The sequence below is a fragment of the Ochotona princeps genome, chromosome 2 (assembly GCF_030435755.1).
Source record: "Ochotona princeps isolate mOchPri1 chromosome 2, mOchPri1.hap1, whole genome shotgun sequence".
NCBI lineage: Eukaryota > Metazoa > Chordata > Mammalia > Lagomorpha > Ochotonidae > Ochotona > Ochotona princeps.
Window position 1 is genome coordinate 121,253,064 of NC_080833.1, and position 14,336 is coordinate 121,267,399.

At 43.9% G+C, this 14,336-nt stretch overlaps 1 protein-coding gene across 7 annotated transcripts in view; it reads left to right on the top strand.

The window, feature by feature from the left end:
* The window catches only part of DCAF6 (DDB1 and CUL4 associated factor 6), a 105,559-nt gene that overhangs the window by 7,603 nt on the left and 83,620 nt on the right, over positions 1-14,336 (top strand). For 6 of the 7 annotated variants that reach the window (XM_058660602.1, XM_058660600.1, XM_058660596.1 and 3 more), the window contains exon 2: positions 8,513-8,574. In XM_058660602.1, the coding sequence (XP_058516585.1) occupies positions 8,513-8,574 (62 nt within the window). Of the gene's footprint in view, positions 1-8,512; positions 8,579-14,336 lie in introns of all 7 variants that reach the window. The other variant, XM_058660601.1, reaches the window with a different exon arrangement.

A 14,336-nucleotide genomic window follows, 5' to 3' on the forward strand; every position in this document is an offset into this window, starting at 1 on the left:
GCAGCTGGGGCTGGGCCGCCCCAACCGGCAGCCAGGAGCTTCTTCCCCATCTCCCATGGCGTGGCAGGGACGCCGGTACTTGGGCTAGCTCCTCCTGATCTTCCCAGGCGATTACCAGGCAGCTGGATCAGAAGCGAAGCAGTTAGAATGGGCGCCCGTGTGACGCCAGTGTCACAGGCAACTCCAGCCACCTCTTCAACAATTTGATTTTGTCCTTTTCACCTCTATTTTCTGTTTGTTTGTAATTGTACTGGGCAGGACTCTGATAGAATTGGATGAAAATAGTATGGATGTCTCTGTTTTATTCATGTTTTAGGAGGAAAACATTGTCTTTCACTGGTAGCTGTTATTTTTCTTACAGGTTTTTTTTTTTTTTAAGGTATTTATTTATTTAAAAGGCAGAGTTCCAGAGGGAGGGAGAGAGATTTTTCCATCCTATGATTCACTCTTCAAGTGATGCAAACAGCATGCTGGTCCTAGCTGGAAGGTTTTTGTGGATGCTTATTTTTTAATATCAGACTCAAGAATATACTTTCTATTCCTAAGTTTGTGGCTGTTGAATTTTGAGAAGGTTTTTTTCTGTGTCTGTTGAAATGATTTTACTCTCATTGACTGTTAGTTATTTGTTAACATGTGGGTTGGCCTCTTTGTGTTGAGTCAAATTCCATTCCTGGTCCGAGTCCCATTTAATTTATGATAAATCATCCTGTACATAACATACATTGTCAGAATATTTTATCTGTGTTCATAAAAGATACCAGTGAATACTTTCTTGTAATATTTTTTATCCATTTTTGGTATCAGGATAATGCCAGTCTCAGAAATTAGTTGGAAAGAGCTGCTTATCTAAAGAGTTTGTATAGAATTGAAATTATTCTTTCTTGAAGGCTTGATAAATTAATAGTTTTTGTGGAAAAATTTTATTTTTATACTTAAGAAAAATTTCTGTCATAAGGTAGTATATAGTGGGGTTGGGGTGGTGGCTTGGCAGGCCAGTTCTCGGCTTGAGGCTCCAATATCCTACATAGAAACCAGTTTTGGTCCTAGCTGCTGCTGCACTTTCCATCCAGCTCCCTGCTAGTGGCCAGGGAAGGCAGTGGAGGATGGCTCAAGTTCCTGTGCCTTTGTGCCCACAGGGGAAACCTGGAAGTGGTTTCTGGCTTTGGATCTACTCAGCTCATCCGTTGCGGCCATTGGGGAACAAACCAGTAGAAGGAGGTTCTGTCTGTCTGTCTGTAAATCTACCTTTCAAATAAAAATAAATAAACCTTTAAAAAATATGTGCAGCAGTTACAAGCAGTAATACAAAGAGATCCCATGAATCCTGGAGCCAGGACTTCAAATGGTAACGTCTTCTCTCAATGCGTGGGCAATCATTGTTGCTGGCAGGTAAAGCTGCGGCCTGTGATGCCATCATCCCGTATCCACACCAGTCTGAATCCTGGCTGCTCTCTTGTGATACAGTTACCTGCTAATGGCCTGGGAAAGGCAGTGGAAGATGGTCCAGGTGTTTGGGAGCCTGCCATCTGTATGTGGAAGACCTGAAAGATGGTCCTACTAGTTCAGGCTGACCCAGTACTGACTGTTATGGCTACTTGAGGAAGTGAACCAGCTGATGGGAGATTTCTCTCAGGCCTGGGGTGATAGCTCAGCTGGCTAATCCTCCACCTTCATGTGCTGGGATCCCATATGGGTGCCAGCTCATGTCCTAGCTGCTCTGCTTCCTATTCAGCTCCCTGCCTGTGTCCTGGGAAAGCAGTAGAGAATGGCCTAAAGCTTTGGGACCCTGCACCCACATGGGAGACCCTGCACCCACATGGGAGATCCAAACGAAGCTCCAGGCTCCTGGTTTTATATCAGTTCAGCTCCAGCTGTTGTAACCATTTGGTGAGTGAACCAGTGGATAAAAGATCTTTCTGTCTGCATCACCTCTCTGTAAATCTGCAGTAAATCTGCTTTTCCAAGAAAAGTAAGTAAATCTTCTTTTAAAAAAGATTTCTTTCTCCGTTACTGTGACTCTTACTTTCAAATAAATGAATAAGTCTAAAAAAAAAAATTACAAGAAGTAATAGTATTTAAATAGAGATGTTTGAAAAAAGAAGAAATAATTTGTAATTCATTCAGATTTCACTAGTGTTACATACACTTATTTTTGTGGACTTATGCTTTTATTACAGTGTGATTAGCCTAATAGTTTTAATTGATTTAAAAAGAGTAATGTTCACTTTAATTAATGTATTTTAATTTGTGTGGTCGTTGCACAGAAAAGAGGGGCTGGCAATGTAGCAAAGCAGATGAGGTGGCTGCCTGCAATGCCAGCATCCCATAGGAGTGTTGGACTGTATCCTGGCTGCTCCACTTTCGAGTCAGCTGTTTGCTACTATGTCTGGGAAAGCAGTGGAAGAGGGCCCAAGTGCTGTGCCCCTGTCGCCCACGTAGGAGACCCAGTTTGAGTTCCGGGCTCCTGGCTTCACTCTGGCCAACCCTGGCTGTTGGAGCCGTTTGAGGAGTGACAGGATGGAAAAAATCTCTTTCTCCCTGGAACTCTTTCAAAGAAGTAAACCTTTTTTTCTTTTCCCTTCCCTTCTTTTCCTTTGAGATTTATTTATTTTACTTAGAAAGGCAGATTAATAGAGAAACAGAGACACAGAGAAAGATCTTTTCTCCAGTGGTTCCCTCTGCAGATGGCCACGATGGCTGGAGCTGAGCTGATCCAGAGCCAGGAGCTGGGAGCTTCTTCTGGGTCTCCAACGCGGTTGCAGGGTCCCAAGGCTTTGGGCTGTTCTTGACTGCTTTCCCAGGCAGCAGAGTTGCAAACTTAACCCATATGGGATCCCGGACTCTTGTAAGGGGAGGATTTAGCCAATTGAGCCATAGCACCATGTCCCTGAAATTGACTTTTAGCAACAACTGAACTTCTGTTGAAATCCATCCAGATTGTTGGATGTATCAATAGTGTATGCTTTTTTACTGTGGACCAGTAGTATAGCATGTAATTGTTTCCTCTTTGTTTTCCCTAAAATTTTGTAATTTTACTTTTATGTGCAAGGTTTGCTTAGAGTTAATTTTTTTTTATGAGGTGTGAGGTGTGAAGCTGACGTTTAGGCTGATGTTCATTTTTGATACTTTGGATGTCCATTTACTGCAGCTTCATTTACTGCCAAGGCTGCACTTCTTTCATTGAATTGCTTTTACAACTTTGAAAAATTATTTGAGTACATAATAATTGTAATTCTTAGTTCAGTTGATCTGTGGTATCTGTTCCTCTGTAAAAACCATGTCTTTTTTAAAAGATTTATTTATTTTTATTGGAAAAGTGGATATGCAGAGAGGAGGAGAAACAGAGAGGAAGATCTTCTGTTCGTTCGATGGTTTACTCGCCAAGCAGCCGCAACGGCTGGAGCTGAGCCAATCTGAAGCCAGGAGCCTCTTCTAGGTCTCCCAAGTGGGTTCAGGGTCCCAAAGCTTTGGGCCATCCTCAACTGCGTTCCCAGGCCACAGGCAAGGAGCTGTATGGGAAGCGAGGCCGCTGGGATTAGATCCCATGTCTATATGGGATGAGGATTTTAACTGCCACACTATTGCACCAGCCCCCCCCCTTTTTTTTTTTTAAGATTTATTTATTTGAAAGACAGAATGATAGAGAAGGAGGGTTGAAGAGCTCTTTCACTGTTGGTTTGCTGGTTCACTCCTCAAAGGGAAACAGTGGTTGCGGCTGGCGCAGGCAAAGCCAGGAATGAAGAACTCCATAGGGGTGTCCCACGTAGATGGTAGGGGGCCAAGAGCTTGGGATGTCATCCACTGACTTCCTAGGTGCGTCAGCAGGGGGTTGGATCAGGACAGGAGCAGCTGTACTCAAAACTAGCTCTCTTATGTGGGATGCTTACATTGTGGGCAGAGGTTTAACCCTGTCTGTAGCTTTTCACAGTAGCTTTTCACAGTAGCTTCTCACATTGGAGTAGAGTGATTGCTTATACTTGACTCTTTCTCAACATTGTTTGAGATATTCTAGATCCTGTTCCTTTTCATGTGATTTTTAGGATGAGCTTGTCTGTATCTCCAAATAACTTCCCCAGAGTCTCACGGGTATTGATTAGATTAGAGGTTTCCTTGGAGGGGTAGAGATGGGGGCGTTGATAGCATTGCCATGCTGCATTTCCTAGTCCATGAACATGGTACATCGGTCTTATTTATTTTGTACTTTTTTTTCATCACCATTATGTAATTATCAGGCTATAGATCCTTAACATGTGTTGTTAAATTTATGCCTTATTGTTTAATTTTCTTCAGAGCAATTGTAAATAATACTGATTTTAAATTCAGCTTCCACATGTTCATAATATGAAAATGTGATTGTTTTTTATATTGATTATGTAACCTGTGACCTTGCTGAACTGCGTTATTAGTTCAAATAATTTTTTTCAGGTGTATCCCTGGGGAAACTGTATCTAGACAGTAATGTCACTTTCCAAAAGAAGCAGCTTTGTTTCTTTGTATCCAGTCTGTGTGGGTTTAGTTTCTTGGGTTTGTATTGGCCAGAACTTCCTGTATATTTAATTGTATTGTTGAGGTAGGCATCGTTGACTTGTTCCTGCTTTTATGTGGGGAGCATTCAGTCATTCACTGGTAAGTACATTGTGAGCTGTGGGTTTTTCATTTTTATTCATTTGAGAGGCAGAGAAAGCTCTCATTCTGTGGTTAATGCCACAAATGCTTCTCGAGAGCTGGGGCAGAGCCAAGCTGACGGGAGGAGCTGAGAGCTTAGTCCAGGTCCTCCCCTTGGTGGCAAAGAATCTAATGACTTGAGTCACTACCTGCTGCCTGCCAGTCTGCACTGCCAGGAAGCTGGCGTCGGGCTGGAGGTGGACATTGAACCAGGCCCCACAGTGCCGTGGTGGTACCTTCACTGCTGTGCGCTTTTTAATATATGTTCTTTATTAGGGTGAAGGTGTTTCCCTCTGTTCTGAATTCAGAGCATCTTGCTGAGGAATGGGGTTATTACTCAGATAAATGGAAGCCACACAGAGGTGTTATAGGGAGTTAACTTTCTGTAATTGTGGGAACTCATTAAATAGACTTTGTGAGGCTGTTTGCTTCATATCTGATTCTAGGGTCTGACATCCGCATGGCAGTTGGGAACGGGAGGAATTGTTAAGTTGGGGAAGTACGGGTAGGCCTGAACGCGAGAAGGTGAGTTGAATTCTCCTGGGACACGGAATCCTTGTCAGTTCGCGCTGACTACAGCATAACCGATGTAGCTATTCTGGAGGAGAAGTCAGCATCGTTTGCTGACCGAATGCACAGCAGCAGATATGCAGTTAGCCCGGTAATTAAGGAGGCCAAAGGGGGATCCAGTGAAAAGTGAGACAGGCTTAGGTGCAGCTTGTTCCAACAAGGCGCGGCTGCAGATAAGCAGTGATGTTTGGGGATGTTTGGGGTTCCCCACCCCTACCTGGAGGACAGGCAGTTTGTGCCCCTCCCTGGGAGCAGTCAGCCTGTCTGAAGCAGGACTGTGAGGGTTTCCTGCTTGACTTTGCGCAGACCCTGCTTTGCAGGGTTTCCGTTGGTGGCTTACAGCTTCGGCTTCTCTGGGAGAATGGCCTGAATCACGAGTGACGTCTCATCCCTGTGCTCTCCCAGACCAGGGCCTTCTCGAGTCTTCTGCCCTGTTCTCACTGCCTCCTTTGAGAACTTGGAATTCATCAAAAGGGCTGGTGACTGCCTGCGGCCAGGCAGAGATTCTAGATTATCTCTTTGCCATGTGGGCTTTTGGCTTTTATTTTAACTTTTGCTGTTTTTTTCTAACATTCTTCATTGGTAGTTACTTCTACATCCTCTGTCAAAGATGAAAATTGCTTTCAAGAAGAAAGCAACTGACTGTGATAGGTCATAAAAAAAGATGATTGGATTTGCTGATCAACCAAGATGTTTGCAAACAAAATCAAGGGGGAGGTGGGAGAGCAGAGACTGCTGTGGTTGGGATGTCCACGTGCTCCAGGACTGTCCATGGAAATCCTTGTTCCCTGAGCGCTGATAGCGAGATTAATTGGATCACAAAGTTAACGCATTATAAAAGCTTGTTTGTTGGCTCCTGCCATCTGAAGGTACAGCAAGAAGGTGCTTTGTAAAGGAAAGACCCTCTCCAGGCTCTGAGCCTGTTGGTTCCTTAATCTTGGATTCCCTAGCCTCCTGTACTATGAGAAGTAAATTTCTGTTGCTTATTTGATACCCAGCCTAAAATATTTCATTGTAACGATCTAAACGAACTGAAGGACAGTTCACAAAAGTGAAGACCCGGGGGTGAGCTAGGGAAAGCAGCGTATGCAGCTGACTGGGAAGTTTGACATTGGATAGTATCTGAGGGCAGAAGGATTAGGTAAAACAAAATAAGAATTTTGTGAAAGTGCCTTTCCATTTCTCCTTCTTAGTGTTACTAGCCTGACATTTTTTTCTTTGACCAGGAAGACTTTAATGAATTTATAGTTTTTTTTTAAATTGTCTCTTTTTATAAAGTAATAACTTAAAAGAATCTCACAGGTACATAGAGAACTGTTTTATTTTTTAAAGATTTATTTATTTGAAAAAGTTACAGAGAGATGGAGATCTTGCCACCTGCTGGCTGAGGCTGGGCCAGGTAGAAGCAAGGAGCCAGGAGCTCCTTCTGGGTGTCCCCACGTGGGTGGCAGGGGTCTGAACACTTGGATCATCTTTTCACTGCTCTTCCCAAGCCTTTAGCAGGAAGCTAGATCAAAAGTGGAGCAGTTGGACTTGAACCTGCACCCATATGGGATTCCAGTGTTGGCAGTGGCTCAACTTGTTACATTGCCTGGGACCCTGAGACAGAAGGGCCCAGTGTGGACCCTGAAGTGCACAGTGCCTGCTGTGCTGTGGACAGAAAAATCCTTTGCCTCCAAGGAGTCTTGTGTCTCCTGCCACCATCTGCAGAACTGTGGTGGGCTAATTGGCTAGCTTTGCAAATAGGCCAGACCCATCGTAGTTTTTAATAGCATTGGGAAACTTACAGTTTTTACCTATGTTGTCTTTTAGCTTATAGAAGCACACTCTGTGGAATGTGTGGATTGGATAGTTTTATCTCCAGAGTCACATAGAAAAATGTTTTTCAGGAGTTTTTGATTGTGTCATATACTTGAGATCATATGTACAGATCTCATGTATTCTCTCATGTTAAACATCCCATGTTCCCCAGACCAGTATGACCAGAGCCAGATTGTCAAATCTAGACTTTAGAAATTGGGGACAAGATGGGCCCGGCAGCGTGGCCTAGCGGCTGAAGTCCTCGCCTTGAAAGCCCCAGGATCCCATATGGGCGCCGGTTCTAATCCCAGCAGCTCCACTTCCCATCCAGCTCACTGCTTGTGGCCTGGGAAAGCAGTGGAGGACGGCCCAATGCTTTGGGACACTGCACCCGTGTGGGAGACCCGGAAGAGGTTCCAGGTTCCTGGCTTTGGATTGGCGCGCATCGGCCCGTTGCGGCTCACTTGGGGAGTGATTCATCGGACAGAAGATCTTCCTCTCTGTCTCTCCTCCTCCTCTGTGTATATCTGGCTATAATAAAATTAATAAATCTTTAAAAAAAAAAAAGAAATTGGGGACAAGAAATGTTTCTAATATTCAGTGTTTTAATGAGTTATAATTGCTGTTAACTTGTTAGTTTGCTGCTTTGTTTATTTTCATTCTGTAATTTCGCAGGATTGCCAAGCTTATATTTGGCCAAAAATAATTTCATCAAACTTTTTATCTGTGTGGTGCAGTTAGCGTATTTTTAAACCTATAAATCAGATTTGAAAGTTAATTGTGCACCACCTGATTGAAGAAGAACTTTGCTGACTTCTTGATATTTTAGAAGCTCTTCGTTGGCTGGTTTGCTCCGCAGGCAGCCACAATGGCCAGGACTGGTTCAGGCTAAAGCCGGGAGCCCAGAAGTCCATCTGAGTCGCCCGTGTGTGTGGCTGGGGCCCGGGGTTTGGGCTGTCTTGTGCTGCTTTCCCAGCACAGCAGCAGGGAGCTGGATTGGAAGTGGAACAACCGAGACTCAAGCCAGTGCTGCACAGAGTGGCTTGTACTGTGCCACAGTTCTGGCTCCTGACCTGGTGTATATATCTTCCATCACAGAGGGTGGAGATCTTGCCTCATCTTACCGTTGTATTTCTAGCTCCTGGAATGCTACCTGGAGGAGTGTACTCAGTACGCGCGTTGAATGAGTGGATGGATGAAGCGCTGTTGGATGTTCACTATGGTTCAGATTCTGCTAAGCCTTTTCTGTCCTTCAATCATTGAATTCTTACATTAGCCACATGAAGTTAATACTCTTGCAGGGAAATGAAGCCCCTGGAAGTTAATTTGCCGAGTGTTGCTCAGTTTCTAAGTGGCGGAGCCGGAGTTGGAGCCAGCATTTGCCTTGTTTTGCTAGGCCCGGGGCTCTTCAAGTGTTGGACTTTGCTCAGCATAGATTGTGTGGTTTGTTTATCTTGCTCTCTCTTTTTTGAAACAGGAAGAAGAGAATTTATCCAAAGACTAAAACTTGAAGCAACCCTAAATGTGCATGATGGCTGTGTAAGTAGTAGTTAATTCTTTATGAACTAAGAAGGCCTTCAGTGTTTAAAGTTTGGTAAATTGCTCCAGAATTTACAAAAGAGATAATGAATAACTAGTAAATTGGGAGAATAAAGTTTTACATGAAAATATGGAAGAGTATATGCAAGAATGTTTGAAGTACCGATAAGTTTTCTAACCTTTCAAAGGTTTCTCTCATTCACTGCTCGGTGAGGTCTCTGGTGAGCGCATCTCTCTAGATGTAATAGTCATTTCTCAGAGACTGTAGACGTCGGTGAAGCACAGCATTGTATTATTGTTAATGTTGTTAATGTATCTGAGAGGGAAAGAGTACTCCCGTGTGCTGGTTCATCCCTCAGACGCCCAGAGCAGCTGGAGCTGGGCTGGGCAGAAGCCAGGATCTGGAAATTCATTTCGTATTTCCTGCATGAACGGCAGGGTCCCAGTTACTTGGGGCATCACTGCTGACGCTCAGGGTTTGTAATAATAGGAAGTGAGCGTAAAGAGCCAGAGCCAAGTGTGAACCTGTGTACCTCGATACGCTGCATGAGGATGGCCATGGTGGATGCCCCGTACCTACATGGAGACCTGGAATATATTTGTTGATATCTACAGAACTTGAGGGGATTTTAATTGGAATTCACTGAGTCTGTACCAGGTTGGAAAGAATTGACATCTTGAAAACATTGAAACTTCCTAACTTTTAACATGGAATAGCTCCCTATAAAGTTACTTCTTTGACAGTTTGGTAGTTTTCTTCAGGGATCCTGTACATAGAGTATTGTATTTATATCTAAGTATTTAAGTTTTGCAATGTAAAAGATAATGGATTTTTGTATTTAAAATTCTTCTTCATTTTCTATATAAGAAAATGATTGACTTTCGTTTATTAGCCTTTACCTGCTATATGGCTGTCATCACTTGTACCGGAAGTATTTTTGTCTTTATATTTCCTAGTTTGATAATGTTAGCATCTGTGAGTAAAGGTTTGATTTCTTATTTCCAAATCTTCATACCTTTTCTTGTCTTAATGTGTTCGTGAGAGCTTCCAGGAGGACAGTGTTAAAAAAAAGATGTGTCTTGTTCCTAATGTTGGTGGCAGGCTCCTAGTTTCTCACTGTTAAGTATGATAATTATAGGGTTTTTGTAGAAATTCTTTATTGAGTTGACATATCTACTTTGTTCCTAATTTGCTTTTTAAATCAGTCACCAATGGATGTTAGATATGGTCAGATGATTTTTCTGCATCTGTTGATAATGATTGTGTGATGTTTCTTCTTCGGTTTGTTGATGTTGAATTGGCTTTGTATGCTTGGAAGAAAACCAGTTGGTTGTGGTGTATGAATCTTGTTACACAACGCTCGGTTTGATTTTCTGATATTTTATTAGAGGTTTTTGTATCCATGTCCATGAGAGACACTGAGTTATAGCTTTTTTGTAATGTCTGTGGTTTTGTTATTAGGTTAATGATGGGTTCATAGGCTGCATTAGGAAATAATTCCCTCTGCATCTCTTCTCAGAGATTGTGGACAACTGGAATAATTTCTTTTAACCTGCGGTAACCTTTGCCAGTAAATCCACCTGAGCTTTGTACTTCCTGTTTGGAAAGGTTCTTAATTGTTAATTCCACTCTTCTAGTGTGCATAGTGCTGTTCAGCTGGCCTATTTACTCTTTTGTAAATGTTGGCAGGTTGTGTCATTGAAGGAATTACTGAATTAGTCCATTGTGTTTAGGTTATCAAAAGTGCTTCTTATTTCAAAAGATTAATCAGTAATTCTATTCTTTTTTTAAAAAAATAGTACAGTGTGATTTTTATTTTTATTTTGAAAGGCAGAGTTATAGAGAAAAGAGAAAGAGAGCTTTCATCTACTGGTTCATTCCCAAAATAGCCAGAATGACTAGAGCTGAGCTAGTCTGAAGGCAGGAGCCAGGAGCTGCCTGAGTCTCCCTTGTGCGTGCCAGGGGCCAAGGACTCGAGCCATCCTCTTCTGCTTTCCCAGTCCATAAGCAGGGAGTCTGACTGGAAGTGGGAAGCTGGGATAAAGCCTGCACCTGTATGGGATGCTGGCACTGCAGACAGCTTCTTCTACTTTTTTTTTTTTTTTTTAATCTTAAAGATTTATTTATTTGAAAAGCAGAGTTACAGAGGTGGGGGGTCTTCCATCTACTGGTTTCTCACCCAAATGGCCGCAGTAGCTGTGGCTGGGCTGAAACTAGAATCCAGAAGCCTCAGCTCAGTCTTCCCCGTCGGTGCTAGGGCCCAAGTACCCTGGCCATTGGCCGCTGCTTTGCTTGGCTCAGAAGCAGGTAGCTGAATCCGAAGTGCAGCTGCTAGAGTTTGAACCGATGTGCACTGAGTTGCCTGTGTTGCAGGGAGCAGCTTAACGTCCTGTGCCATAGAGCCGACCACTAGTTCCATTTGCCAAGTGGACATGGTCTTGTTCAGATCCTTGATCTAGTGTTGAAGGTTTGACAGATTGCATTATTCCTGGAATTAGTGAGTTAGTCCAGTGTGTCTGGGTTATTAGACAGCTGGGGAAGAGAATTCTTCCTTTTAGGGCCCATCGTGATTCCCTTTTTTCACTTCCAGTGCTAGTAATTTGGCCCTTTTTCTTTATTTTATTTTGTTTTTAATATTGTTTATTTGGTCGAGAGGAATGGCCATGTGGACCTTTGCTTAGGGTGGGGAGCGTCAGGTATGAAGGAAGGTGGGTGGGACAAATGTCAGGTTTTTGTTTTTTTGTCTTCCTGTGTCCGCAGGGGAGGAAGGGGAGAGAGCTATTTCTTGCTGTCAAACTATGCCAGCACCCAGGGATGGAGGACAGTCATTTGGTGTCATCTTAGAGACCCCTGTGTGGGGAAGAGTGTTCCGAGGCTATTACCCGATGGTTGCTGTAGCCCTGAGATGGTGTCAGCTTTGTTGCTCCAGGGTTGAGAAAATCTTGTCGAGGTCTACTGGTTGACAAAGTCCACCTTAGTGCATCCGCAGACCCAGGAACAAGCTGCAAAGGGTGGCCGGAATTGTCCAGCCTGTCCTGCTTTCCAACCTCTGACGAGGCTGTTGATGTCCTTGCTGGCCAAGATTTGCTGGCCGTCATGCCCCCCATGTGTATCTGGACCTGCATCTGTGCGTGACACAGGCATTAGCAACTGAGGAGGCCCAGTCCTGATACATGCACTCCAAGGTTGGACCACATATCCTGTGATGTGTGGGACAAGTCCCCTACAGAATGTGTCCCCAGATCTTGTTCTCTCATGTTCTAGTGGTGCTGTGGCCCAGCCTGACATCGTGTGCTCCCTGCTCTGACACTCAAGGGTGGGTACTGTGGCCTAGCCCAGCCAGGCATGCCCACCAGCCCGATGCAAGCACCAGTGGGTGGCAGGTGATGCTGTTAGCCCAACCCAGGCTCCCATGTCAGAGGTGCCTAGCCCTGACTCAGACATGCCCTCAGTTTACCAGCTCTAAACCACTTGGTCTCAGCTCCCTTGCTTACCTGGGAGTGAAATGGCCTGGTCTGTGGAAGACCCCAGAAATAATTTCTTCCCTTTCAAATGTCCTGATTTGCTCTCACTCTAGTAAGTCCTCAGGTCCCACTACTCTGGGCAGGCTGCTGCCCCCCACCCCACCTGGGGGCCGGTGTGGCATGTCCCAGTCCAGAGTTCTCAGAGTTCCTGCCTTCCACACTTATTTTTAAAAGAATAAACAAATAAACAAATGAAAAGCAACTATGCTAACATTGGTATAGCTAACAAAAATTTGGCGTTAACCAGGTCCAGAATTCCCACCACTATTGGCCACTCGTCTCCCAGCAGGGTAACACTTACCTAGGTACAAGGCAACTTAGGCAGCTGCCCGCAGCTGAGGCGAAAACTAATATAAACTTATTATAGTTTGTAATGCGTATGTCCAACTAAACCAGGTTCTTTTTCTTTCAAGTAATTGCACCAACTGCAAGGTAGTGTACGTATAAGATAGTCCTAAGTCTTCCTTCTTATACCTTGTATTATTGCTCTCACTCATTTCACTGATTTGGAAGAATACATATAATTGTATTTTTATATGTGGTATATTTATAAGCAACCAAAATTGAATGCACTTTTGTTATTAGCATATTAACAGCAATCACTGATCTTTTAGATTAGTTCAGTGCAGTACCGTTACTGGTTCCTCCTTTGGCACACTCCTTTGTGTAGATCCAGATATCTGGTCTACATTTGTGGGAGGTGGTTCTTTTTTTTTTTTTTTTAATTTTTTTTTTAATTCATTAATTACATTGTATTACATGGCACAATTTCATAGGTACTGGGATTCCCCCCCCTTCACCCCAAACCCTTCCCCCCAAACCCTTCCCCCATGGTGAATTCCTTCACCATGATGCACAACCACAGCTCAGGTTCTGGGATTCCCTAATTGCAGGCTCACACCATACAGAGTCCAGCATCCCACTGTCCAGTCAAGTTCAACGGCCTCTTAGGGAGGCCCTCTCAGGTTTGAAGGCAGAGCCAGCAGAGCGTCACCTCTATCAATTAGAAGCTCTAACATATCATCAGCAACAGTCCAGGTAGGATGAGGCTGGTGCAGAGTCCACTGATTGACATAGTCCATCTTAGAGTTTCCCCTTGTCCAGTTTTCCGCTGGAAGCATATAGCTGAAGTGGTTGATTGATCTACTCCATCTTCCATCTTTTCTTTTCTTTTCTTTTTTTTTTTTAAAGATTTATTCATTTTATTACAGCCAGATATACACAGAGGAGGAGAGACAGAGAGGAAGATCTTCCATCCGATGATTCACTCCCCAAGTGAGCCGCAACGGGCCGGTGCTCGCCGATCTGAAGCCAGGAACCTGGAACCTCCTCCGGGTCTCCCACGCGGGTGCAGTGTCCCAAAGCATTGGGCCGTCCTCCACTGCCTTCCCAGGCCACAAGCAGGGAGCTGGATGGGAAGTGGAGCTGCCGGGATTAGAACCGGCGCCCATATGGGATCCCGGGACTTTCAAGGCGAGGACTTTAGCTGCTAGACCACGCCGCCGGGCCCCTTCCATCTTTTCTTGGTTAATGTTTTGATTCCTCCATTTTGTTCAGGGGAATCCCCAAAGAAACTTTGAGGCATTCCCAGTCCAGGCTGTGGGAGGTGGTTCTTACGAATTTCCTAAGTGTGTGTTTGGCTGAGAAAATGTTTATTTCTCCTATTTTGAAATAGAGTTTTTCAGGGTAAAGAATTCTGGATTATATATTTTTTTCTCTCAGTGCTTTTAAGCATTTTATTGTACTCTCCTTGTTTATATGCTTGCTGAGGACAATTCGCATGTAGTTTTGTTCCTCTGTAGGTAAAGGCTTTCCCGCCCCTGTTGGTTTCCTTCAAAATACTTTCCTTATCTTTGATTTTCTGCAGCTTAAACATGATAGCCTAGTCAAGTCTTTGGATGTTTATTCTGAACGTTCCCTGAATCTGAAAACATGTATTCTGAACATTTTTTCTGAATCTGGTTTGGTTTGTGACATTAGTTTGGGGGAAATTCTGTCATTGTTTCGGATGTTCTGTTCTCTTCCCTGTTTCTTCCCCTTCTGATCTTTCCATCGCCCGTGGTTACACCTGTCCTAGGTTTCCCACATCCTGGGCTGTTCTTCTGTGCTCCAGCCTTGTTTTGTTTGGGAGGTTCCTATTGATGTGTTCCTGATGTTGGAGATTTCTTCCCTCGGTCATGTCCGGGGGGCTCATATCACATCAGAAGCATTCTTCAGCTTTGTTACAACTCTTTTTT